This window comes from Catharus ustulatus, chromosome 30, assembly GCF_009819885.2.
Source record: "Catharus ustulatus isolate bCatUst1 chromosome 30, bCatUst1.pri.v2, whole genome shotgun sequence".
In the NCBI taxonomy this organism is placed as follows: Eukaryota; Metazoa; Chordata; class Aves; order Passeriformes; family Turdidae; genus Catharus; species Catharus ustulatus.
The window spans coordinates 978,010-1,001,129 of NC_046250.1; the positions used below are offsets into that span (position 1 = coordinate 978,010).

At 50.6% G+C, this 23,120-nt stretch overlaps 2 protein-coding genes across 2 annotated transcripts in view; one reads left to right on the forward strand and one right to left on the reverse strand.

The window, feature by feature from the left end:
* Positions 1-26: 26 nt before the first annotated feature.
* MSTO1 (misato mitochondrial distribution and morphology regulator 1) lies at positions 27-3,701 on the forward strand. Its single transcript, XM_033082577.2, has 14 exons — positions 27-101; positions 216-339; positions 415-469; positions 556-610; positions 692-740; positions 959-1,058; positions 1,163-1,280; positions 1,370-1,504; positions 1,608-1,760; positions 2,295-2,426; positions 2,515-2,699; positions 2,870-2,968; positions 3,047-3,165; positions 3,392-3,701. Exons 1-14 carry the CDS (start codon positions 27-29, stop codon positions 3,628-3,630), a joined length of 1,638 nt encoding a protein of 545 aa, XP_032938468.1. The 3' UTR covers positions 3,631-3,701.
* A 233-nt stretch (positions 3,702-3,934) lies between these two features.
* The window catches only part of LOC117008694 (GON-4-like protein), a 31,582-nt gene continuing 12,396 nt past the window's right edge, over positions 3,935-23,120 (reverse strand). The window contains exons 14-31 of the mRNA XM_033082691.2: positions 21,566-21,764; positions 19,769-19,855; positions 19,236-19,407; positions 18,561-18,705; positions 18,261-18,411; positions 17,756-17,872; positions 14,938-16,614; positions 13,394-13,640; positions 11,868-12,049; positions 11,048-11,245; positions 10,453-10,596; positions 9,342-9,485; positions 9,002-9,121; positions 7,540-7,659; positions 6,891-7,098; positions 5,464-6,127; positions 4,940-5,042; positions 3,935-4,446 (exon numbers count right to left, since the gene is read on the reverse strand). Coding sequence (XP_032938582.1) covers positions 4,297-4,446; positions 4,940-5,042; positions 5,464-6,127; positions 6,891-7,098; positions 7,540-7,659; positions 9,002-9,121; positions 9,342-9,485; positions 10,453-10,596; positions 11,048-11,245; positions 11,868-12,049; positions 13,394-13,640; positions 14,938-16,614; positions 17,756-17,872; positions 18,261-18,411; positions 18,561-18,705; positions 19,236-19,407; positions 19,769-19,855; positions 21,566-21,764 — 4,828 coding nt within the window. The 3' untranslated portion in view covers positions 3,935-4,296. The remainder of the gene's footprint in view (positions 4,447-4,939; positions 5,043-5,463; positions 6,128-6,890; positions 7,099-7,539; positions 7,660-9,001; positions 9,122-9,341; positions 9,486-10,452; positions 10,597-11,047; positions 11,246-11,867; positions 12,050-13,393; positions 13,641-14,937; positions 16,615-17,755; positions 17,873-18,260; positions 18,412-18,560; positions 18,706-19,235; positions 19,408-19,768; positions 19,856-21,565; positions 21,765-23,120) is intronic.

A 23,120-nucleotide genomic window follows, 5' to 3' on the forward strand; every position in this document is an offset into this window, starting at 1 on the left:
CCGTGACGCGCTGGGTCCGTGCGGCGATGCCGGGGGAGGCGGTCACGCTGCAGCTCGGCCACTACTCGGGCTGCGTGGGCGCGCACTGGTGGGGGCTGCAGGTGCGGGGGGGTTCGGGACGGGAGCGGGGATGGGGCTGGGGCTGGGGCTCGCTCTGATCTCCCGTTCCCCGCCGTTCCCCCCCGTTTTTCCCCGTTCTCCCCCGTTCCCCGCAGGCCGCCGCGCTGCGCAGCGCCCCGGAGCGCGCCGAGCTCCGCGCGTCCGCGCTGCTCCGCTTCGGGCGGGGCCCGGGCGGCACCGAGAGCCCCACGCCGCGGCTGGTGGCGCTGGAGCTGAAAGGTACCGCGGGGTGGGGGGGCTCGGGGGGTCCCGGCACCACCGGGCGGCCCCGCCGTGACCGGGCTGTGTTCGCAGGCGGCGTGGGCTCGCTCCGAGCCGATGGGGCGGGCGCGGAGCCTGCGGTGAGCTGGTGAGTGCGGGCCGGGGGGAGCGGATGGGAGCGGACGGACCGGGCCGGGCCGGGGCCGCCGCAGCTGCCGCCGCTCTGTGTCGCAGGGACGGCGCCGTGGCCGATTACCGGGAGCGCGGCTCGGACACCGGGAGCTGCAGGGTGAGCGCGGATCCCGCTCCGCTCCCCGCCCGGCACCGAGCGAGCGCCCCGTGACCACCGCGCCGGGATTGTTCCCCTTAGGGAGACGCTGCCGGAGACGGGAAGGGGAATCCCGGTGCTGCGGGGCCAGGTTTGTGCGCGGGGTCGGTTCATTCGCTGGGGTGGGGTTGCAGAAAGGCAGAATTCCCCGGACAACGCCAGTGAACAAAGGAGGAGAAACGTGGGATGAGAGTGCTTGGCTTAGAGCTGGTCAGCAGCAAATGGGCTAAAAAACTGGACAAGTTAAACACGGATTTCTGCACCCACCGGGATGCTCAGAGCTTTGCTGTCCCCTCTGTGTCCCTGCAGGGTCCCAGGACGTTCCCTCCGTGCGCCTCTGGTCTGATTTCCTCAGTGTGCCCCTGCACCCCAAGAGTCTCTACGTGATCCGGCAGTACCTGCACGATGGGTACGGCCAGGGCTTGCTCCAGAACCCAAAGCAGGAGCTGAGTTTTGCCTTCAAGGATGGATAAAAGGGATAAAAGAACTCCTCTTTACCCCATTTTCCCTTAGGGACTGTGGTTGTCTGGAAGCCTTTGGGCAAGGTGAAAGTCTCCTGCAGGACCCTGCCTGTGTTGAGGAGTTGGAAGATCGGTTGCACTTCTATGTGGAGGAGTGTGATTACCTTCAGGTCCTCACCTTATCCAAGCTCCCTCTGCTTTCAAGAAACTTCTGCTCAAGATGAAGGGGAATCTGAGATGCTGCCATTGTTTCCCACAGGGGTTTCAGGTCCTCTGTGACCTTCACAATGGATTCTCAGGAGTTGGTGCCAAGGTGACAGAGCTGCTCCACGATGAGTATTCACGGAAAGGGATCCTGACCTGGGGCCTGACTCCAGCCCTGAGTGCTGTGGCAGTGAGTAAACAATGGGAAGAACCAAGAACAGTGCCCAGCCTGGGTTTGACAGATTCTTGTCCACACTTTAAGATTCCAAAACCTGGATTTTCTTTTCCCCCAGGAGCCTCAGAACAGTTTTTACAGACTGATGAACACAGCCCTGGGCATTGCCCACCTGTCTCGTCACAGCTCTCTCTTCTGCCCCCTGTCACTCAGTGGGAGTTTGGGAATCAAGCCCCAGCCTCCTGTGACATTTCCATACATTAAATATGATGTAAGTGCTGCACTGGACTCACCCAGCATGGTTGGCTTTGAGCTTGTGCACCTTTACCCCTCTCAAAGTGTTCTCTGCAGCTCTGGGATTGGGTGGTTTTTCATGATGCTGTTCTGCTCAGCACAAACCTTTTCCTGCTTTTCCACTGGAACTTAGCTGCCAACTTTCAATTTCTGTAGTTTTCTTCCTACTTTAGAAAATACTAACACATTTCCTTGGCTGCTGTGCTTTCTGGTGGGGTGCTGCCTGCAGGGTTGGCACTGAAGGAGAGGCTTTACTACATTATTCTCCATGCTTGGAGTAACTCCAGCCTCACTGGAGCTAAGAGAGATAAGGAAACTGGCACTGGAATATTTAACAAACAGCTGGGCTGGAACTACTGTTAGACACTGGCTGCTTATCCAACCCTGACAGCACTGTTAAACACAGTTTTAAAGGCACAGTTTATAATTCTGGTGAAATGAAATGCACAGTGGGTTAAGGAAGGGGTGGCTGTGAGCTGTCCTGTAATTCCTGCATTTCTCTCCTCCCCAGGCCTCCCAGAATTACCACAGCAGCGCGATTCTGGCAGCAGCACTCGACACCCTCACGGTTCCCTACAGGCTCTGCTCCTCCCAGGCCTCCATGATGCACTTTGCTGACTCCCTCACCTTCTCTGGGAGGAAGGTGAGGGCACATTCCAGCTGTGCTGCAGCTGTTCTGCACAGCCCCAGTGCCAGCAGTGCTCCAGCCTCTGCTCTGTCCCCAACTCCAGGTTGTGGCTGCGTTGGCAGCTCTCCCCCTCCCTGCCCTGGCTGGCTCCTCACTCCCTGATGTTTTAAGTGCCCACCAGCAGGATGTGCCCTGGAAGCTTCTGTCCTCCTGTAATGAGCAAAAGGGCAGCTGCTGTTTTGCTCAGTCTGTTGTGCTACGAGGAATTTGCCAGGAGAAATCCAGCAGGTAAATGAGCATCTGAACTGCAGGGATTCCTCTCACTGAGGAATCCACACTCCCTCCATGTGGGAGGAGCAGGCTAGTGACTGAGTGCTGCTAATTTTAGAGCAAAACAGCTAAAAAGCAGCTGAGGCAGTGATGGTGTCAGGCTGGAAAATCCTAAATTTCCTTTGCAGCAGCTGCCAGGGCCAGCCCAAGTCCCCCCTGCACAGCTGTGAGAGCCCTGAGCAGATGCTCCAGCAGTTCCTGCACACCCAGTTCCCAGGAGCCTTCAGGTGGGCACAGGCTGGAGCTGCTGCTTTGGAACAGGAGCAGCTGAGTAACTCTGGGTAACCTCATTCCTCTCCTCCCAGCACATCCCACGTGCTCCAGCAGCCCTGTGCCACCCGGCCTCCCTTCCCCCAGTTCTTCTCTCCTCTCCTGACCAGACAAGGCTTCCTCCTGGACAAAGCTCAGGGCTTTTCCTCAGCAGGTAACAAATGCCTCTTAAACTGCAACAGAGAGATCAGGCCCTAACAAAGGTAAAAAAATTATTCCATAAATAACAAACCAACCTGTGTGGAGTGTTTGGGGGCAGGAGTTGTGTGTGTGGAGTGAGTTCAAGCAAGGCTTGAACTTCCAAGCAGCTTCAAGTGAAGTATCAGAGGGCAGGGAAGGAGATTGGGGTGGGGATTTAGCCCTGCTGTGTCACCCTGCAGGTGTTGAGAGCATTCCTGTGCTGGCAGCCCTGCAGAGCTCCCCTGGGCTGCACTCTCTGCTCTCAGGGCTGTGCCAGGAGCTGCAGGAGCCCAAAGTGCGGCGCTGGAGCAGCTTCTTCACAGCTGGGCTGGAACAGGACGACTTCCAGGAGGCCCTGGAGGAGCTCAGGACTCTGGCCCAGTGCTATGAGAGTGGGTTTGGAGCAGATGGATCTGAGGATGAAGCAGATTCAGACTAACCCACCTTTATTACTGGGGGAAGTGAGAGTGGCTTGAGGATCACTCCCAAAATAAAGGGAATGGTTTTGGAGATGGCCCAGCTGCTGCTTTCTTCTCATTTCACCCAAAATCTTACTCTGGTCTAATCCTCCAGCTCCTAACAGCTCTGTTACAAAGAGGGAAGCTGCTTTTTTTGGAGGCTGGTTTTATGTATTTTGGTTGGGTTTTTTTTCAACTGTGCAAAGTGGATTTGCTCTGCCTGTTCAAATAAACCCACACAAGCAATAGAGAATTCAGACTGGAACTATCTCACATACAATCAGCACAACTTAGAAAAAAGTCTGATGTTTGTTCCACATGAAAACTGACATTTTAGGGTACAATATTTACAGGTTCTGCTCAGAGGCTGCTGGGCCCAAACTTTACCCTGAAGCCAGGGCAGTGTCCACAAGTTGTGTTGTTTCACTACCAAAGCTCCCCAGGGAGGTTCTACAGAATTTTCTCTTCCTGCCTTTGATTTGGAACAGGCTGGAAGTGCAGCAGGAAATTGAAGGGAGGGATAAAAAATAAAAAAAAAAGGAAGGTGCTGTCTCAAGTACCAGTGCAAACATTTTTTTCACAGCACCTGTCTAGCAGCAAACTGGGAAAAAAAAATCCTCTTCTAGTGCAGTCAGTAGTTTATCACCTCAGTCATCAGGTTCTTCCTCAGAAAGCAGCAGATCTTTGTCTGACAGCTGGTCTGTGTTACTGGTGCTGGTGGCATCCTCCTCATCCTCAGAGCTGCCATCACAGGACGTGTGGAACAGCCTCATCAGTTCCCTGAACCTGTGGGACACCTGCACAACAAAACAAATCCAGGCTGAAAAGTTACCTGAGAATGTCATGGAACTGGAATTTCATAGCACAAAGTTCAGGGTGTTTTGTAACCCAAAAAAAAAAAAACCAAAACCCAATCAGTACCACACTGATTTCATACAGGATTCTGTCACAAAGGGAGAGAAACAAGAGCACTGGGTTGTTGTTTTCTCTGAAGAAAGTTCCATCCTCCAGGTACAATCTGGCACTTTGGGAGGATTCAGAGACAAAATACAGAAGCAGGAGGCTGAAAACCTGAGCAGCAGCCACTGAAACAACTCCAGCAGCAAATGTGCAGCTCAAACACCAAAGGTCACCCTGGCAGGAGGAGCAGAGCCCCACTAAAACAGAGCAGTTTGATTTTTTTATTTACAAATGAGATGATTTTTGATCCAATTGAAATTTATGAGACTGATATGATAGAGTCCCCCTCCCTTCCTCCCCAGCCCCTCTCCCAGCCTCCCCTCCCCTCACCTCACTGGCTGTTTTGTTGCCCAGTTTCTGGGAGATGGCATGGAAGGTGTCCAGGTGAGCTCCCTTCTCCTGGCAGCTGGTGAGGATGACTCTGTCAGCCTCCCTGCACAACAAACCTGCCTGAGAACCCAAAAGCAGCAGCAGACTCGAGCAGTCCCAGCCCTGGCCCCAGTTCAGGATCCTTCCCTTTCCACCTCCTGCCACCCCCAATCCCAGGACCCAGCTCCAGCAGAGCTCCTTTAGGCTGGTTTTAAAATTTTTGAAACTTTAAAAAAAAAGTTTTTTAAAGGAGAAAAGAGAAGGAGAGAAGGGAGGAATGGGAGAATGGGGGGAATGGGAAAAGGGGGGATAAAGATTCTTTCCCTGCCAGGAGCAGCCAGTGCAGCTCATGGGGCCAAACTGATGGACTGAGCAATGTCCCAAGAGAGGGGGCACAAAATGGGGATGCAAAATGAAAAGAAAGGACCCAGTGAGAGCTGGAGCTGAACAGTGAGCACAGAAAGATGCAGCTGAGGCAGCAGTACCTGGTCCAGAGCACAACCTTCTCCCCAGTGGAGCTGACTTTGCTGTTCTTGGCACACACGGTGGCCTCTGTCACTCGCTGCTGCTGCTGCTCCTCCTCCCTGTGCCCCTCAGGGGAGGCTGGGCCAGCTCTGGGCTCCTGCTCAGCATCCTGCTGCTCCTGCAAGCTTGGAGCATGTGTGTCCTGTGCCTCCAAACTGCAGCTCTGCCCCAGTGCTGCTTTGCTGCTCCTTGGGATCCAGCCCTGCTTTGCTTGCAGGGGCAGAGCTGCTGCCTCGAGTTCTTTGGCAGCTCCTGAGGCAGGAGCAGGGACCCTGGGCTGCTGTGCTGAGGCAGAATGGAGCCCCTCAGTGTGACAGGGACCCTGCCCATGGGGGCCTTTTGGTGCAGCAGAGAGCAGCAGGTCCCTGCTCAGCCTCAGGGATGTCTCTGCAGTCCCTGCAGGCTGCTTCAGTCCCTCGCTGCAAGGGCAGTCTTTGGTTTCTTGAGGTAGTTTTAGAGCAGCTTTTTGTAGCTGTGCCCACCTGGGGCTGGTGGCAGCAGAGTCCCTGTCCTTGGCATCATCCACACCTGCACTGGCACCTTCTGGAAGCTGGCCTTCAGCAGGGGCAGGTTTTTCACAGGATCCAGGTCTGCTGGAGGCCACCCTTCCTTCCAGGTGAGGGCCTGGTAAGAAACCCAAACAAGGTCAGAGAAGCTGTAATGAAAAACCCCTGGAGGTTTCATTTCCTGACTTCTGAAGAGATTTCTATTTCCAGAGCCTAATGCTGCACATGAGAACAGCTTGGGAGCAGCTCTGGGGCTCCACCTGCACTTTCCCCACCTGTACTTCAAAGCAGACAATCTACAGCCAATTTCCCTCACCCCTGTGGGTTGTTACAACCAACTGCTGTGTGAAGTGATGAGGATTTAAAAAGTGCATTGCCCAGAGCAAAGCTCTCCAGTCAAACAGCCACTGCTGCTCCTGACAGCCTGGTTACAAACCCAGACCACATTTCAGCTCCTGTGTAGAGCTGTGCTGTCCCCAGGGAGGAGGAGAGATCTCATTTGGGTGTTTATCCTGCCATGATTGTGTTTCTCCTTGTCTGGACCAGAATGGAGGGAAATAAAAGCACCAGAGACATGGTGGTTCTGGACTGCTGTGCTAAAATGGAAACTGGAAAAGAACCAGTACCATGGACTGGGGGCTGGAGCAGTATCCTGCCAGGAGAAGCTTACATGGAGCAGCCACTGTGAAATGAGCAGAATATTCTCTAGGCAGGAAAGGTTTTGTTGAAGGGAATGCTTATAGCATCCAGAGTGGAGGAAAAAGAGAAAAAAAAAAGTGAAAAGATTATCAGAAGTTCTCATTCTACTCAATCAATGTGCATGAGAAATGCCTGAACCTCTGCCCATCTGTGTGCCTGCAGAAGACAAAAGTTTCCCACACCTGGAGACAGAGAGTCCACTTTCCTAGAGACAGGTTTGGTTCTGCTCTGCACATCCTCTCCCTCATCTCTGCTCTCCAGGCTTTCTTCTCCAGGTTCCTTTGACATTCCAGGATCCTTCCCTTCTGGCTGGGGACTTGACTCTCGCTGAGCAAGGCTGGCAGGCAGCTCTTGAGAATCTTTGTTTTTATAAAATTTGCTTTCACACACCTGCAAAGCAACCCACAGGCACAATCACACACATGTGGCTCTGTCCACCCCAGCCACACCTCAGCCTTTGCTTCCCAGCTCTGCCCAAGGCTTCACTTTGGAATTATGTTTGCTTTAAAATTATTATCATTACCATTATTATTATTGTTGTTGTTACTATTATTATGAACAGGAATGGATCTTTTCACATAGTGGCCAAACCAGGATCTTCCACTCAAAAAATTTAATCTTAACCCAGAAGAACATCAAAAATGCCATCAATGAGCAGAGCAAGGAGGGGCAGTAGGAAGTGGAGATGGGAGAAGGGCAGGAGGAGCTCTCAGAGCCCCAGACAGGGAAGCAGCCCTGGGCACCTTGAATTGATTCCCTTCCTCACCTCAATTCTGGGAGCCCCAGGATGATCAGAGCAGGGAGATTTGGCACTCCAGGCTCTGCACTGACCTTACTGCTGCAATGGCTGCAGCTCCTCCTTTTGCTTTTCTTCAGCTTGAGCTCGCTGCTCCCTTCATGGCAGGAGCAGGAACAGGAGCATTCCTTCATCCCATCCACCCACTCGAGATCCTGCAGAGAGACTGCAGCTGACACAGAGAGACTGACAGACAGAGAGACAGACTGACAGACAGAGAGACTGCAGCTGACACAGACAGACAGACAGACAGACACACAGACAGACTGACAGAGAGACTGCAGCTGACACAGAGAGACAGACTGACAGACACACAGACAGACTGACAGACTGACACTGCAGCTGACACTGACAGACAGACTGACAGACAGAGAGACAGACTGACAGACAGAGAGACTGCAGCTGACACAGAGAGACAGACTGACAGACACACAGACTGACACTGCAGCTGACACTGACAGACAGACTGACAGAGAGACAGACTGACAGAGAGACTGCAGCTGACACTGACAGACAGACTGACAGAGACTGCAGCTGACACACACAGACAGACTGACACTGCAGCTGACACTGACAGACTGACAGAGACTGCAGCTGACACAGACAGACACACAGACAGACAGACTGACACTGCAGCTGACACAGACAGACAGACTGACAGAGAGACTGCAGCTGACACAGACAGACACACAGACAGACTGACACTGCAGCTGACACAGACAGACAGACTGACAGAGAGACTGCAGCTGACACAGACAGACTGACAGACTGCAGCTGACACAGACAGACTGACTGACAGACAGAGATTGCAGCTGACACAGACAGACTGACAGACTGCAGCTGACACAGACAGACTGACTGACAGACAGAGACTGCAGCTGACACAGACAGACAGACTGACAGACACACAGACAGACACACAGACAGACACACAGACAGACACACAGACTGCAGCTGACACAGACAGACAGACTGACAGAGAGAGACTGCAGCTGACATAGACAGAGAGACAGAGACAGACAGACTGACACTGCAGCTGACACAGACAGACTGACTGACAGACTGACAGACAGTGCAGCTGACACTGACAGACTGACAGAGAGACTGCAGCTGACACAGACAGACTGACAGACAGACATTGCAGCAGAGACACAGACAGAGACACAGACAGAGACACAGACACACAGACACACACACACAGACACACACACACTGCAGCTGACAGACAGACAGACTGACAGACACTGCAGCTGACACAGCCAGGGAACAGGGGGGATACGGCCCAGGGAGCTGCAGCACCCCCAGAGCTGAGGTGATGCTGCAAGCACAGCACAGCAGAGCCAGCCCCACCCACTGCTCCCACCTCGGGAGCCTGCTGCCAAAATCTCTCAATAAGATGCTGCCAAAATCTCTCAATAAGATGTTACCATTGTCTCTCAATAAGATAATCTATCCCCATGCATTTTCTCAGGCACCAGGGAGGTGCTCCAGGCTCACCTTGTCCTGCTGTTGGCCTCCAATCTCTTTCCGTTTCTTGTTTCTGGTGGCTCCATGAATCTTGGGGGGCTCATCCTCCTCTTCCACATCTGGCAGAGACACCTCTTCAAAGCCATCAAACTACAGCAAAACAAACACAACCAGCTGCCCTCAGCTGAGCTAATTTTGTTCTCCCCAGAAAATAAAAACTCTGTTCAAAATTTTGAAGAGTTTGATTCAGTCCAGCAGCTCCCCCACCCCACTGCTTCCCTCCCTCTGAACTGCAGCCTCTAATTGAGTTCTTCCAGTTCAAACACCTCTGCTTTTATCATTTCTGCTTTTAGGGAAAAGATTGTTCCACCTCATACTCCTTCTCTTCTGTCCAGTTGATCTCCTCAAAATCCCCCATGCGGCTGGCTGAGGGCCGGAGGTGATCGAAGAAAACCGAGAACTCATCCTGCAGGTGGTCATGGCCCTTCAGCAGCTGCCACATCTGGGTCTTCAGCTGCAACAGAAAAATCCACAGGAAATCATCTCTGCATACAGGCACAGCTCCATCCCTGTAAAAAATCCTGCACACCAGGGCAGAACAACCATGAGGGGAACAAAGACACAGCAGCAGCCCCAGAGCTGGCTGTTCACTCTGCAAATCTGAGTTAGCATTTCCAGCATAATTAAAATCACAGATAAATACCTGGTGTCACACAGCAGGGAATGAAACAGGGGACTAAGAGGGGTTACATCCAGATTTCTGTGGCTTTAGGATTAGGAATCTCTTGATCTAAAGGGCTCAAAGTTCACTGCTCAAGTTCATTTACCACTTGCTGCATTTTGTTTCATTTCCTTTTCTGCAACATGATCTTGTCAGACAAAATTCAACTCAGCAAAGATTTGATTGTTCTTCTACAGGTAAGAGGTATCAGCTCACAAACCATACACACACCATAAACCTGTCTGTAACTTTTTGAGGCCCTAAACCCTTGGCTCACATGCAGGAGAGCTGGGACTGGATCCCAAAGTTGCATTTCCAGAGCACCACAGCTTGTTACAGCTCCAATATGGGAATTGGTGCTTGCATGGCAACAACTTCCTGGATATTCTGAGCTCATCCCACACCCAGCTAGCAAATTAGGCTGGAAATATTCCTGCAGAATTCCAGGCAGACTCTGTAGATGACACTAAGCCTCAACTGCAAGGTGATAAAGGCAAAGTGGAGGTGGGAGAGAGGAAACACAGGGCATTGGGGCAGCTCCAGTTCCCCTCAAATCCAAGGCCAGGCTGGATGGGGCTGGAGAAACCTGGGCTAGTGAGATGCACAGGGTGCAATGAGGGCTTTAAGGTCCTTCCCAACCCAAACCATTTTGGAACTCCATGAATTTGAGCTGTAACCCCAAAAGGGAGAATGTGCTGGGCCAGCTGTCCCTGTCAGACTGGGACTGCACCCAGCCTGGGCCAGAAGGGTCCCAGGTTACCTCTGCAATCTCCTGGGGCAGGCAGTCTGCACAGCTCTGCAGGACTTTGATGATTTTTTGGTGGTGGGCAGGATTTTCAGCAAAGCAGATCTCCAGCTGCCTGAGGAACTTGCGGCTCTTCTCAAAGGCTTGCTGCTCCTCAAACTGAACAAAAGGAAAAGATTCACCCTCATAATCAAGCACACATTGCCAAGCATCTCAAATTGACTTAAGCTGTAAAATTCCTGTCCTGGTCTTTGTTTTCCATTGTAGTGATGCCCTTCACAGAAGTGGGAAGAGGCAGAGAAACTCCACTTTGTATAATCAATATTTACATGAGTATGAAGTCTGGCTTTGTATGTAAGACAGGGAAATCAGAAAGAATGGAACAGGTCAAACCCTCTGTCCCACAAAGAGGGAGGGACATTTGGAGACAGGGGAACCTCTGTGCTGTGGTCTCTGCAGTCACATGCTGATCCTCCACAGCCAGACTGAGCAGATTTACAAACAACACCAAACCTCCCAACTCTGATCAATAAAAGCAGCGAGGTCAGGAGTGATTTATTTACCAGCTCTACCAGGTTAAAATCTGACCTCCTCCTCTCACTGCACCTACCAGCCCACACTCCAAAGCTTGCTCAGGTAAAAGGAAGGCAGCAAAGTCAGTGAGCAGCTGTGGCCAGTCGTGCAGCAGCTTCTGCAGGGTGGAGTAGAGATCCACGGCCGTGCGTTTGTCCGTGCTGATCTCGAACTCGTAGATGACGCGCAGGAAATCCTCGTACTTGCCTGGGATGTGCTGCAGGGTCTCACGTACCTGGGGAGCAACAGGGCTTGCTGACATCCAGCAGGAAACATTTATTAATCACAGAATAGCTTGTGTTGGAAGGGATCTTAAAGATAATTCATTCCAAGCCTTGCTGTGGCAGGGACACTTTTCACTGTCCCAGCTGCTCCAAGCCCTGTCCAGCCTGGCCTTGGGCAGTGCCAGTGATGGGGCAGCCACAGCTTCTCTGGGAACCTGTGCCAGGGCCTCACCACCCTCACAGGGAGGAATTTCTCCCTAAATTCTTTTAATTGAGTCATCTTTGATCTCCCCTGCTCAGCATTTACACAGCACTCATAATTTTGTTGAAGAAACCAAGTCTCTTCCTAAAGATAAACCAAAGCTCACCAGAGAAGGGATCGCAATCCAGACTGTGAAGCTCAGAAATTCAGAAGGTTCTGGTGCTGTGGACTGAGTGCACCCCCAGCCCCTGACTCCTTCCTTTCCAGGGGAAGGAGGTGGAAGAACACAAGCAGGAAAACTCAGCTCAAGGAAGGCACAGTTTGGGAAGAGAAGCGCCACACATGAAAGAAATAACTCCACCCGAACCAGAACAGGCAGCTCTGTCAGAGAACCCCAAACCTGCCATGCTGCTGCTCCTGGGCTGCCTTACCCTGGTCAGGTAGGCCTGGGCAAAGGCCAGGTCCTTCTGCTCCCTCAGGGGATCCCTCTCCAGGATGTCCTCATCGTACAGCAGCAGCAGCTTGGACGTGTCCTTGCTGCCACGAGCCCGGCCCCGCTTGTTCCTGGTTCTGTGCGAGCTCCTGCTCTTCCCTGGGGCTTTCAGGCTCTCTCCTGGGGAGGAGAACAAGGTCAGCTGGTGGCAGAGGCACCTCTGGGTTCAGTTCTACAGAAAAGGAGCTTTGAGGTCACTGGTGAGTTTCTGTCTGTGCTCTCTGGAAGTGTAGCAGAAATGCACTTCCCACGAGTCAGGTTGGCCAAAATCCTAAATTTGTTGTTTGTTTGCACAGCATCTGACAGGAAACATCTCTGGATACAGGCACAGCTCCATCCCTGTAAAAAATCCTGCACACCAGGGCAGAACAACCATGAGGGGAACAAAGACACAGCAGCAGCCCCAGAGCTGGCTGTTCACTCTGCAAATCTGAGCTCAGCATTTCCAGCATAATTAAAATCACAGATAAATACCTGGTATCACACAGCAGGGAATGAAACAGGGGACTAAGAGGGGTTACATCCAGATTTTTGTGGCTTTAGGATTAGGAATCTCTTGATCTAAAGGGCTCAAAGTTCACTGCTCAAGTTCATTTACCACTTGCTGCATTTTGTTTCATTTCCTTTTCTGCAACATGGCCTTGTCAGACAAAATTCAACTCAGCAAAGATTTGATTGTTCTTCTACAGGTAAGAGGTATCAGCTCACAAACCATACACACACCATAAACCTGTCTGTAATTTTTTGAGGCACTAAACCCTTGGCTCCCATGCAGGAGAGCTGGGACTGGATCCCAAAGTTGCATTTCCAGCTGGAAAGCAGCAGTGGCTCAGACACCTCTGTGAAATTAAAGCCAGACAGGATCCCCAGAGCTGCAGAGAGCAGCTCACCTTCTCCACTACGTGTGTCCAAAAAACCCCCAAAGAAGTGTTGGTATCCCAAAACCCCACAGCTCTCACCTGTTAGCATCCCAAAAACCCCAAAGAATTCACTGCTCACATCCCAAAAACCCCAAAGAATTCACTGCTGACACCCCTAAAACCCCAAAGAATTCTCTGCTGCCATCCCAAAACCCCACAGCTCTCGCCTGCTGACATCCCAAAATCCCCCAAAGAATTCACTGCTGACACCCCAAAACCCCCAAAGAATTCACTGCTGGCATCCCAAAACCCCAAAGAATTCCCTGCTGACATGCCAAAAACCCCAAAGAATTCACTGCTGATATTCCAAAAACCCCAAAGAATTCACTGCTGCCAACCATAAACCCCCCAGCTCTCACCTGCTGCCATCCCCAAAACCCCAAAGAATTCACTGCTGGCATCACAAAAGCCCCCCAGCTCTCACTGTTGACATCCCAAACCCCCCAGCTCTCACTGCTGACATCCCAAACCCCCCAGCTCTCACTGCTGACATCCCAAACCCCCCAGCTCTCACTGCTGACATCCCAAACTCCCCAGCTCTCACCTGCTGGCATCCTGTGGGTCTCCACCTGGGGGGAAGCTGCCTTGGCCATGGTGAAGGCAGATTTAGGCTCCTCTGATGTATCTCCACAGATTTCATCATCCTTCTGTAAACTCTCTATTCCTTCCCCTTCCTCCTCCTCCTCTTCCTCAGGCTCAGAGTTTTCTTCCTGGGAATTCTCCTCTTCAGAATCTCCTTCTTGGCTTAAACGTCTCTCTGTTGCCAGCCAGGTAAGTTTTTCCATTGTCTCCTTAGAAATTAATAACAAAAAAAATCTCATTGTTTTATTTTATTGTTTGATTTAATATCATTCACAACTTCCTCACTGCATCATGATTCCATCAGCCAATTTCATAGATCAGCACCTGCCCAATTAAAGGATTCTGTTAAGGGACAGAATTCAAACCCCTCCAGAACTGCTTAAAATTGTACCCTGCAAAATTAAATTTCAGCATCTGCCATTCAGCAAATTGGGCCTTAAATCAGAAAGGATTCCTTAATGATCATCTCAGCTCTTAAAGGCTTGTGCAATTGTGACCTGGAAAGTAATTTTCACTTCAAATACTTAGAGCAGCCTCACTGAGAAGTCCAGAGTTTAGATTTGCAATAGATTCTCTTAAAACCTGTGCAGGGAAACGTGGTGTGCAATTTTTCTGTGCTCAGCAGAATGTCAGGCTGTTAAGAGATTTACAGCCCAGCCTCTCAGTGGGGATGGATCCACAGGGGGATTGGATTCCCAGTGGAGTTTGATCCACAGTGGGATTGGATTCACAGTGGGATTGGACTCCCAGTGAGATGGGATCCACAATGGGATCCCCAGTGGGATTCGATTCCTAGTGAGATTTGATTCCCAGTGGGATGGGAGCCCCAGTAGGGTTTGTTCCACAGTGGGGCTGGATCCCCAGTGGGATGGGATTCCCAGTGGGATCCCCAGTGGGATGGGATTACCAATGGGATGGATCCACAATGGGATCCCCAGTGGGATGGGATCCACAATGGGATTTGATTCCCAATGGGATGGTATCCACAATGGGGTTTGATTCCCAGTGGGATTTGATTCCCAGTGGGATTTGACCCCCAGTGGGATGGGATCCCCAGCAGGGCTGGATCCCAAGTGGGATGGGATTCCCAGTGAGATGGGATCCACAATGGGATCCCCAGTGGGATTTGATTCCTAGTGGGATTTGATTCCCAGTGGGATGGGAGCCCCAGTGGGGTTTGTTCCACAGTGGGGTTGGATCCCCAGTGGGATGGGATCCACAATGGGATCCCCAGTGGGATTTGATTCCCAGTGGGATTTGATTCCCAGTGGGATGGGAGCCCCAGTGGGGTTTGTTCCACAGTGGGGTTGGATCCCCAGTGGGATGGGATCCACAATGGGATCCCCAGTGGGATTTGATTCCCAGTGGGATTTGATCCCCAGTGGGAGCCCCAGTGGAATTTGATCCCCAGTGGGATTGGAGCCCCAGGGACAGGCCCTGACCCCCCAGGGTGTCTCAGGACACCCACAATCACCTTTACAGATTTCATTAAAGTTTTGTGTTTACCTGCAGTTCTGGCACTGACAGAATTGACTCTTCTGAGGCTGATGACATTTCCTCATCCTCATCTTGTGTGAAATCATCAAAATCATCTTCTTCCTCTTCTTCTTGCCCTTCCCTGTCTCCTGCAGCCTCGGGGCCGGCCGGCGTCCCCACGGACTGGCCATCGATGCTGGACGAGTCCTCTGGCCTCCCTGGGGGGCTGCTGAACTCTGCCTCCCCCTCTGCTGGGTAAGGGAGGGGTTTTGGGGAGTCACTGCTGCCTGCAGGCCCAGCAGCACCCCCTGCCTCTCCCTGCTGCTCCCCCTGGGGAGGGGATGGCAGAGCCTGGTGCTGCTCCTCGCCCTTCTCCTCGCAGGGCAGCTGCTCCTTCTTGGGCTCATCCCCACAGGAACATGCAGCCTCCATGTTCAGCTCCTGGCCAAGGCCCAGCATGAACTCCTCCTTCCCTTCAGCACATAAAAGATCCCTTTTCTGTGCCAGGTTTGCTTCCTTGGGAGCATCACTTGACTCTTCTGGCTCGATTTTCACCGATTCACCACGCTCGGGCAAGAGTTCCCCAGGCAATGGCTCTGAGGTGCTCCCATCTCCCTCTGCCACTGCCCAGCTGCAGCAGTCACCCTTGTCCTGAGTACCCTCGTGGGGAGTGCCAGGGTTTGTCCCACACTCCTCCTTGGGGGACACAGCAGAGCAGGGAACAAAGAGCTCGGGGGGCTCCACCTTGGGCTCTGCTGCGGGAAAAGCAGCGGGAGCAGGGACCAGGGTGAGCTGCTCCTCCCCTTCCCCCACAGCAGCTGCAGACAGACCCACAGGGCTGGGAGACACAATCAGAGACGGGATGGAAGAGGTCACCAGAGGCTGATTTAAAGGACATGGGAAGGTGGATGGATTCACCAGCAGCGTTGTGACAGGGATGGCCTGAGTGCCCTGGCCCACCGCTGTGTTCAGGGGCTGGATCATGTTGCAGCCATTGCCAATGTTAACCACCTTCACTGTGGTGGCAGGGACGGTGAGGATGACAGGGGAGGGCTGGATCAGAGGGGAAGCTTTGATCAGTGGGGCAGACCTCACCCCTTTTTTCCTCTGGCAGCCCTTCCTCACTCCAGCCTTGCGCGCTTTCGTCCCGGCCAAAGCCGGCAGCATCAGCTTGGGCTGGAAAGTGCCGGGCTCTGAGGACACCAGGGCTGGGGATGCAGCAGCTGGGAAGGCTTGTGTGGAGTCTGGATGGGCAGTAGAAAGCACACTCTGCAACTCCAAGCCATCCCCACCTCCCACCACCGCCGGAACGCTGAGGGGCTGCACGAGCGGCGCCGGCTGAATGGGCAGAGGGAGCTGGAGCAGCCTCTTGCTGGGGGCAGCCTCGGGCTGGGACAGCTTCAGGGCTTTCTGCACGGTGCCAGGGCTGGAGCTGGGCTGCACACAGGGGCTGGGGCGGATCAGGACAGGCTTCAGAGCTGCTGCCTTCTGCCTCCTCCAGGCCCTCCTGGAGAAGCGGTTGGCCAAAGGTTTCAGGGTCAGCACGAGCCCCTTGGGCATCAGCAGAGGGTATTTGTCATCACATTCTGTGTCTGAAGTCTCCTTCTCTGTCCCCAAAAAGGCAGGTTCTGCCTCAGGTGAAGCTGGTGTCTCCTTGGCAGCTTCTGCCAGTCGCTTCAGTTCTGCCTGGATGGAGGGCAAGCTTGCCTGGAGGGAGAAGGATTCACTGGAATTATCTCTGGGCTGTTCCTGCATTCCCACCTTCACACAGCAACAGCAGCCTCCTTCTACAGGCAGCTTTTATTTCCTTTATACTACTGCATGTTACCTAACAGTGCTTTAAATTCATGAGTTGCACTGCAAAGCCTTTAGGAGACTCTGAGATCCTGAGAGAAACAAGACTGAGCTGCTTTATAAAGGTTTACAAAGGTTTTGTGGGAAGGCAACAAAAAAAATCCAGTTTTGATTGTGATTTTTTGATTGTGATCAGAAGAACTGGATTTTATGGTACAGCCCTGCTGACTCACAGCCATGGTCTCTGTGCCTCCAAGAAAAGCCCACAAGGAAAATCCACACAAAGCCCAAGAAAAACCCACAGAAAATGAACCAAACAACAACTCTCCCCAGCCCTGGGTGCATGCTGGAGTCTGAAAAACAGAGGCTCTGAGTTCCTCAGAGAGAGCTCAAAATGCAGAGCTTGAATTAAAACCTTGGGATGGATTAAAGTACATTAAGCCACTCATACATGAAACAGAGGTGTAGGCTTAAGTTTTAGGTAAGTTTGAGCAAGAATATGTTTTAAGTGCCTTAAAAAGTAAAAGCCCTAGACATCAGTGTAGAAAACAAGCCTCAAAAACAAATCTCAGTGCTTACCTTTTTCAGATAGAACAGATAGGTTGTATGTACAAGTTATGCATAAACTTTCAAATTGTAAAACTAGAATTCTAACAGGTTTAGAAGAAATTCTTCAGATTTGTGGTTTTAGTTTATTGGGCAATTTGGAAATAAAAATCTGTGTATTGGAGTGAGAGCTCTCTCATTCTCTTTTCCTTCACCATCATCATCACTACCACCACAAGAGGAAGAAAAACAAAACCAGAAGAATAAAAAACAAGGAGCATCTGCCTTTGCTCAGGACTCTGTACCAGGCTGCAGCTTCAGCCCTCCCAGGAGCTGCTTCTGCTTCTAATCAAGATTTCACTTCTAAGTTTTCAGCACAGACTTGAACACTTGGGACTCTCTGCCTTTCAAGACTGATGTGCCTTTACAAGAAACAACTTTGCAGCAACCAACAACTGCTCTGCTGTTGCACAGAGAGCAATCCTGAGAGGACTGCAGCAGGAAATACCTTTAACCAGAAGGGCAGGCGATGCTCCTCCCTCTCCACGGGCGCCTTCCACTCGTGGGGCTGCATTTCCTCACAGCACTTCATCAGCACAGGCAGCTGCTTTGTCTTCTTGTAGTACTGTGGGGACAGGGGACAAAGTCACACAGGGTGGCTGTGCTCAGCTCACCTGCCCAGGCACTGCTGGGATGAAGGCCACAGAAACAAGACAATTCCCAGCTTACAGGACAGGGTTATTGCCCAGCTGGCTGCAAACAACACTTGTTCTTGGAAGTTTTGCTACTCAAAAGGTCACCTGTATGAATTTTTATCAGGATTACTGAGTTGTACCAGCACTGAAGAGTCAAAACAGCAATCTAAGTACTTGCCAAGTCCAAGGTTAAGGTAAATAAAAGGATAAATCTCACATTTTATTTTAAGGAAGTGTCAGCACAAAGAGGCCCCTGGAACTCAGAGCAGCTCTGTCCTGCTGGAACAAACCCCAGAAGGTTCCCCTTACCCCCCTTACCCTGATGATGTTGTCAGGGGCTCGGTTCATGGTCAGGTTCTTGATCCTCACTGTCAGCTGATGAGCAGTTTTGGTGGGCAGGAGGTATTTGCTGATCAAAGGTTTTGGAAACTCAATCCCTTCAAAGTGTTTCAGCCCTAAAGCCAACAAGCTGGACAGGGAAAGAGGGAGGGGAGAGGGTAAGAAACCTCTCAGGGAGCTGCTGGGATGTGGCACAGCTCTCCCCAAGGACTGCAGCCCAGAAATTCTCTTAAATAAATGACATTTCCACACATTTTGTACAAGAACTGAAGCACCTACTTGTCCTCTGCCTTGGTGAAGACAATCTTGTCCCGGTGAGGGTTTGCTCTCAAGGAACAAACTGGCAGCAGCTCTGGGTACATGAAGACTTTCCTTGTTGCCAAAATCCAGGCCACTTGCTTTGGCAAACATGACAAATCATTTGCTGTGACAAGAATTAACAGGTAAGGACAGTTGGATTAATGTTTTTCATAACTCACTTCCTGAAAACACTGTTGCTTTCACTGCAAAAACAGACTTCTTGTTTTTAGAATTTGCAGATTTCCTAAATTTCCCCCTAAGTTTGTATCAAAAGGTAAAATTCTTTTCCCCTTCCATCTTTTCCTTTGCTCTGTAGCAAGGCAAAGATCAAGTGGCCACTCTGGGCCCCCCCAGAGCATTGGGGGGAGGAGGGACACCAGCCCAGGAGGGGACACCAGCCCAGGGTCCCTCCCCAGGGGCAGCAGCTGGAGCTGCTCCTGTGCCTGCTCCACCATCCAAGGGTTGGAAGGACCCTGGGGCTGAGCTGGGAGGGAACTGGAGCAGCTGGGAGTGTGGACAGGTCCAGCAGGACCCTGTTGGGTCACTGTGAAGGTGCCTCAGTCCCAGCAGTGCCAATCTGAGGGACCCCAGAGCTGCTCCAAACTGGGAATTTCCCTTCAAACATAAAATAACTCTCCCTGCCCTCTCACTCACCATTCTTCTTCACAGCTTTCCGAGGGCTCCAGTCCACTGGCACCTGGGCATGGAAGTCCTCAATGAGCTTCAGGGCCCCCTGCAGGTTGCAGGGCTTGAACATGGTCTGGAACTTGGGGTTCAGGGGCAGCCGGAGCAGGGTGGAGCTGCGGGCAAAGCTCCCGAGCTCGTTCTGCAAACACCAGAGAGAGGCCTTGGAGTGCAAGGCACAGAACACACAGCACAAAATGCCCTGAAAGTATTCATTTGGGGCATAACAAATCCAGGGATAGCACAGAAAACTGTGGATTTGCCATCCCTGGAAGGGTCCAAGGCTGGGTTGGATGCACTTGGAGCACCCTGGGCTTGGGGAAGGTGTCCCTGCCCATGGCCCACCCAAACCATTACATGATTCCATGAGTTTTATTTTTTTTTAATCCCTCCCTTTTCCAGAACCTCAATTCTCAGTTAAATAAGATCCATGAAATAAATTGATCTAAGAATGCCCAGCAATTGTCTGAACTCATGAATTTCTGATTTCAGGCACTCCTTACCAAAAACATCCGGGTGGTGCTGGCCTCTGAGCTGAGAGCAGGGTTGAAACTTGCCAGGAGATGGATTTGAGTCAGAAGTTGAACATGCTTGAGGAATAAAATCAGACAAATTGTTTCTTTCAGTTGATCAGAAATCCAAGAAACTGGAAAGCACAAGTCCAAAAGCACAAGAAATATCTCCTGAGCACAGCAAAAATCTCTGACTGCAAAAAATCTTATAAGCAATAGAAAACTGAGGAGAAAACTTTAATATCCACTGCAGAAAGATTATTACACAAACTTTGAACACATCATCTGTTGAAATCTTTTGTGCCAAAGTCTCATCATGACCAACACAGAAATACATAAATACAGAATTATTTCTTTAGCAGCAATGATTTCATCTCTCAGAACTGCCCATTTCTGAATTTCTGCACAGTTCTGTATGGTGGCAAGAGAAAAAAAAAGAATTGTAAGTCGATGAAGAATAATATTCTTAGACAGCAATACAGAAGTTGGTGAAAACACAGTTTTGACTGATAGAGCCAGCCAAGGTAACATCTCCCATGAGAACAGACGCCAAGAAATGAGCTGGAATCAATTCCAACTCTTTCCATGTGAAATCAGGCATGTGAACATCACCTACTAAAGCTCCAATTCCCATGGAGCTGTTTCCAGTTACAGTAATTTCACCATTATAAGCTGCACATTACAATACAGAGTGTGATCAAAGGTCTCTGTTCTATCACCATCTGCTGAGGGTGGGGCAGTGATCCTGATCTCTGTGGGAGATATTCTGCTAATGGACAATCAATTGAAACCAGCTGGGGCATTGTTCTTTATCTCCATGGGATATCTCCTGTTCATGGCCATGTTTTATAAACCAGGCAGGGCAGTGTTCTTTATCTCCATGGGATATCTCCTGTTCATGGCCATGTTTTATAAACCAGGCAGAGCATTGTTCTTTATCTCATGGGATATCTCCTGTTAATGGCCATGTTTTATAAACCAGCTGGGGCAGTGTTCTTTATCTTTTCACAACCCATCCTTCCTCCAGCCAGTCATTTTCTGCTTATGGCCATTGAGTCCCACTGTGGGACTGATAAAATTACTGCATCCCATTGGGAGTTGCTCCAGCCAGAGGGAAGAGCCCAACATTTCTTACCAAGATAAAAACAGAGGTTTTGGGACACTAAGGGAGCCCCTTTCTCCACTGGACTCCAGAGGAAAACCGGATTTCTCCACATCCCCACTGGAGCTCCGGAGGGAAACTGCACCTTGTACAGGAGCACTGCTCCAACTGAGCCACATCTGTCACTGCAGGAGGATGCAGCCACCATGGGATGGGACTGCTGCCAACACCCTGCCTGACTGATGGGGTGTCAGGTTGTACTCTGACTGTGTCAGGGTTTGGGGTTTGTTCCTTTGTAGTGCTGTATTTCTATTTTAATTTCCCTAGTAAAGAACTGTTATTCCTAATTCCCATATCTTTGCCTGAGAGCCCCTTGATTTCCAAATCATAATAATTTGGAGGGAGGGGGTTTACATTCTCCATTTCAAAGAGAAGCTCCTGCCTTTCTCAGCACACACCTGTCCTCCAAACTAAAACAGCAACTTTTTGTTCTTTGTCCATATATAAGCCACACCTGATTATAAGCCGCACTTTGGGTTCGGGCCAAAATTTTAGTCAAAATGGTGCAGCTTATAATGGTGAAATTACTGTAATTCCTTGAAGGAAGCAGAGCCCTGCTGTGCCTCCCCTGGCCCTCACTGTGCACAGCAAATCCTCCTTGGATCAGACATCCCAACACTGATTACCTGCTGCATCTGCTGCTGGAGCCTCTTTCTTTGTGCACTGTCCAGAACCAGACTCTGGAGGGGTTTCTCATTTGGGGGTTTGGATTTTTCACTCTCTTGGGTTGCTTTCATTGAGGACTTTTTCATTCTCAGTTGCTCCAGTTGTTCCTTCACTGTCCTGTGCTGCTTGTTCAGCAAATTGGCCAGAGGCTCCTCAAACCTGTTGGAAACCAGGCAGAGCAAGGCAATAAATGTAGATTTGATAATGATTCATGTTTACTTAGAGCATTTTATTCTGTATCTGCTTTGCACAGTTCAGGAATGGCCATTCCTGTACTACTCAGTAACTCCAGTTGGAAAAACCTGAGTTATTTACACAGAAAAATCTTTCAGTGCACTCCAGCATGAAAAGTTTTGGGATGCAATGCTTCAGCTGCTTATTCCAGGGACATTTAAAAACCTTTTCCACCCTTCCCAACCCTCTGTGCCCCACTCGTGTTCAGATGCTTCCCCCAGCACTCAGGATCTAAACCCATCCAGAATGCATCACCTCATCTTTAATTTTTACCATCAGCAAGGGCTGAAGCCAATGTATTATCAGTGGCATTTTGCCACCTAGAAGGTCTCCAGAAAGACCCCAAATCCTGATACTTTATTAAAAATTTAATTAATTATTACTCAGACTTATGGTGGGAACTCTACCAGAGATCCCACAGTAAGAGCTACTCCTGTAGCAGAAGAGAGGATGCACAAGTCACCAGCCTTTCAAAAACAGTTCCAATATTCATTATTTCATTTCATTTATTTTAGGTACACCAGTTAATATCCTGATTTCTACTGGTGATCAGCTTCCCTTCTGTAACAGGTCAGTTATAGAATTGTTCCATGATGCTCCTAAGGCAAAGTATCATAAAAACAACAACAAATCCAGCAAAGAGATATTTCTGCCTTAAAGAATTCTGTATGCAGGTAAAACCTGGGAAGGAAAAGCAAAGGGGGAAAAGGAAGATTAATAAAACCACCCATTATTAAAGTCAAATACAAATAAGAGAGAGCACAAAGTTTCCTGGCTTTCAGTTTGTAGCTGGTTTTAGAGCTGCTGCACTCCCCTCTGGCACTGCTCAGCCCAGAGAGAGCACCCAGAACCTCCAGCCTTCACTTTAGCTCCTTTCCCAAACAGACACAGCTTGATCTTGAGCTGCTCTGCCCCATGAACAAGGAGACACCACTCATCCTGCAGCTCCTCTTTGTTTGTTCAGAGCTGCTGGAACCCAGTGGAATTATTACCCAGAGAGAAATCAGAATCATGGGATGGGTTGGGCTGGAGGGACCTCCAAGATCATCTCATTCCACCCCTGCCATGGGCAGGGACATCTCTCACTACCCCAGGATGCTCCAAGCTCTGTCCAACCTGGCCTTGGACACTTCCAGGGGTGGAGCTGCTTTAGCTGCTCTGTATAAACCAAAAAATGACAATCCAATGTCCAAAGCTCACAGACATCTCATTCCTAGGCCTCAGCTATCTCAGGCATTTTCCTTAGAAAAGGCCAACACACATCCAAGCTGTTCAATGAAG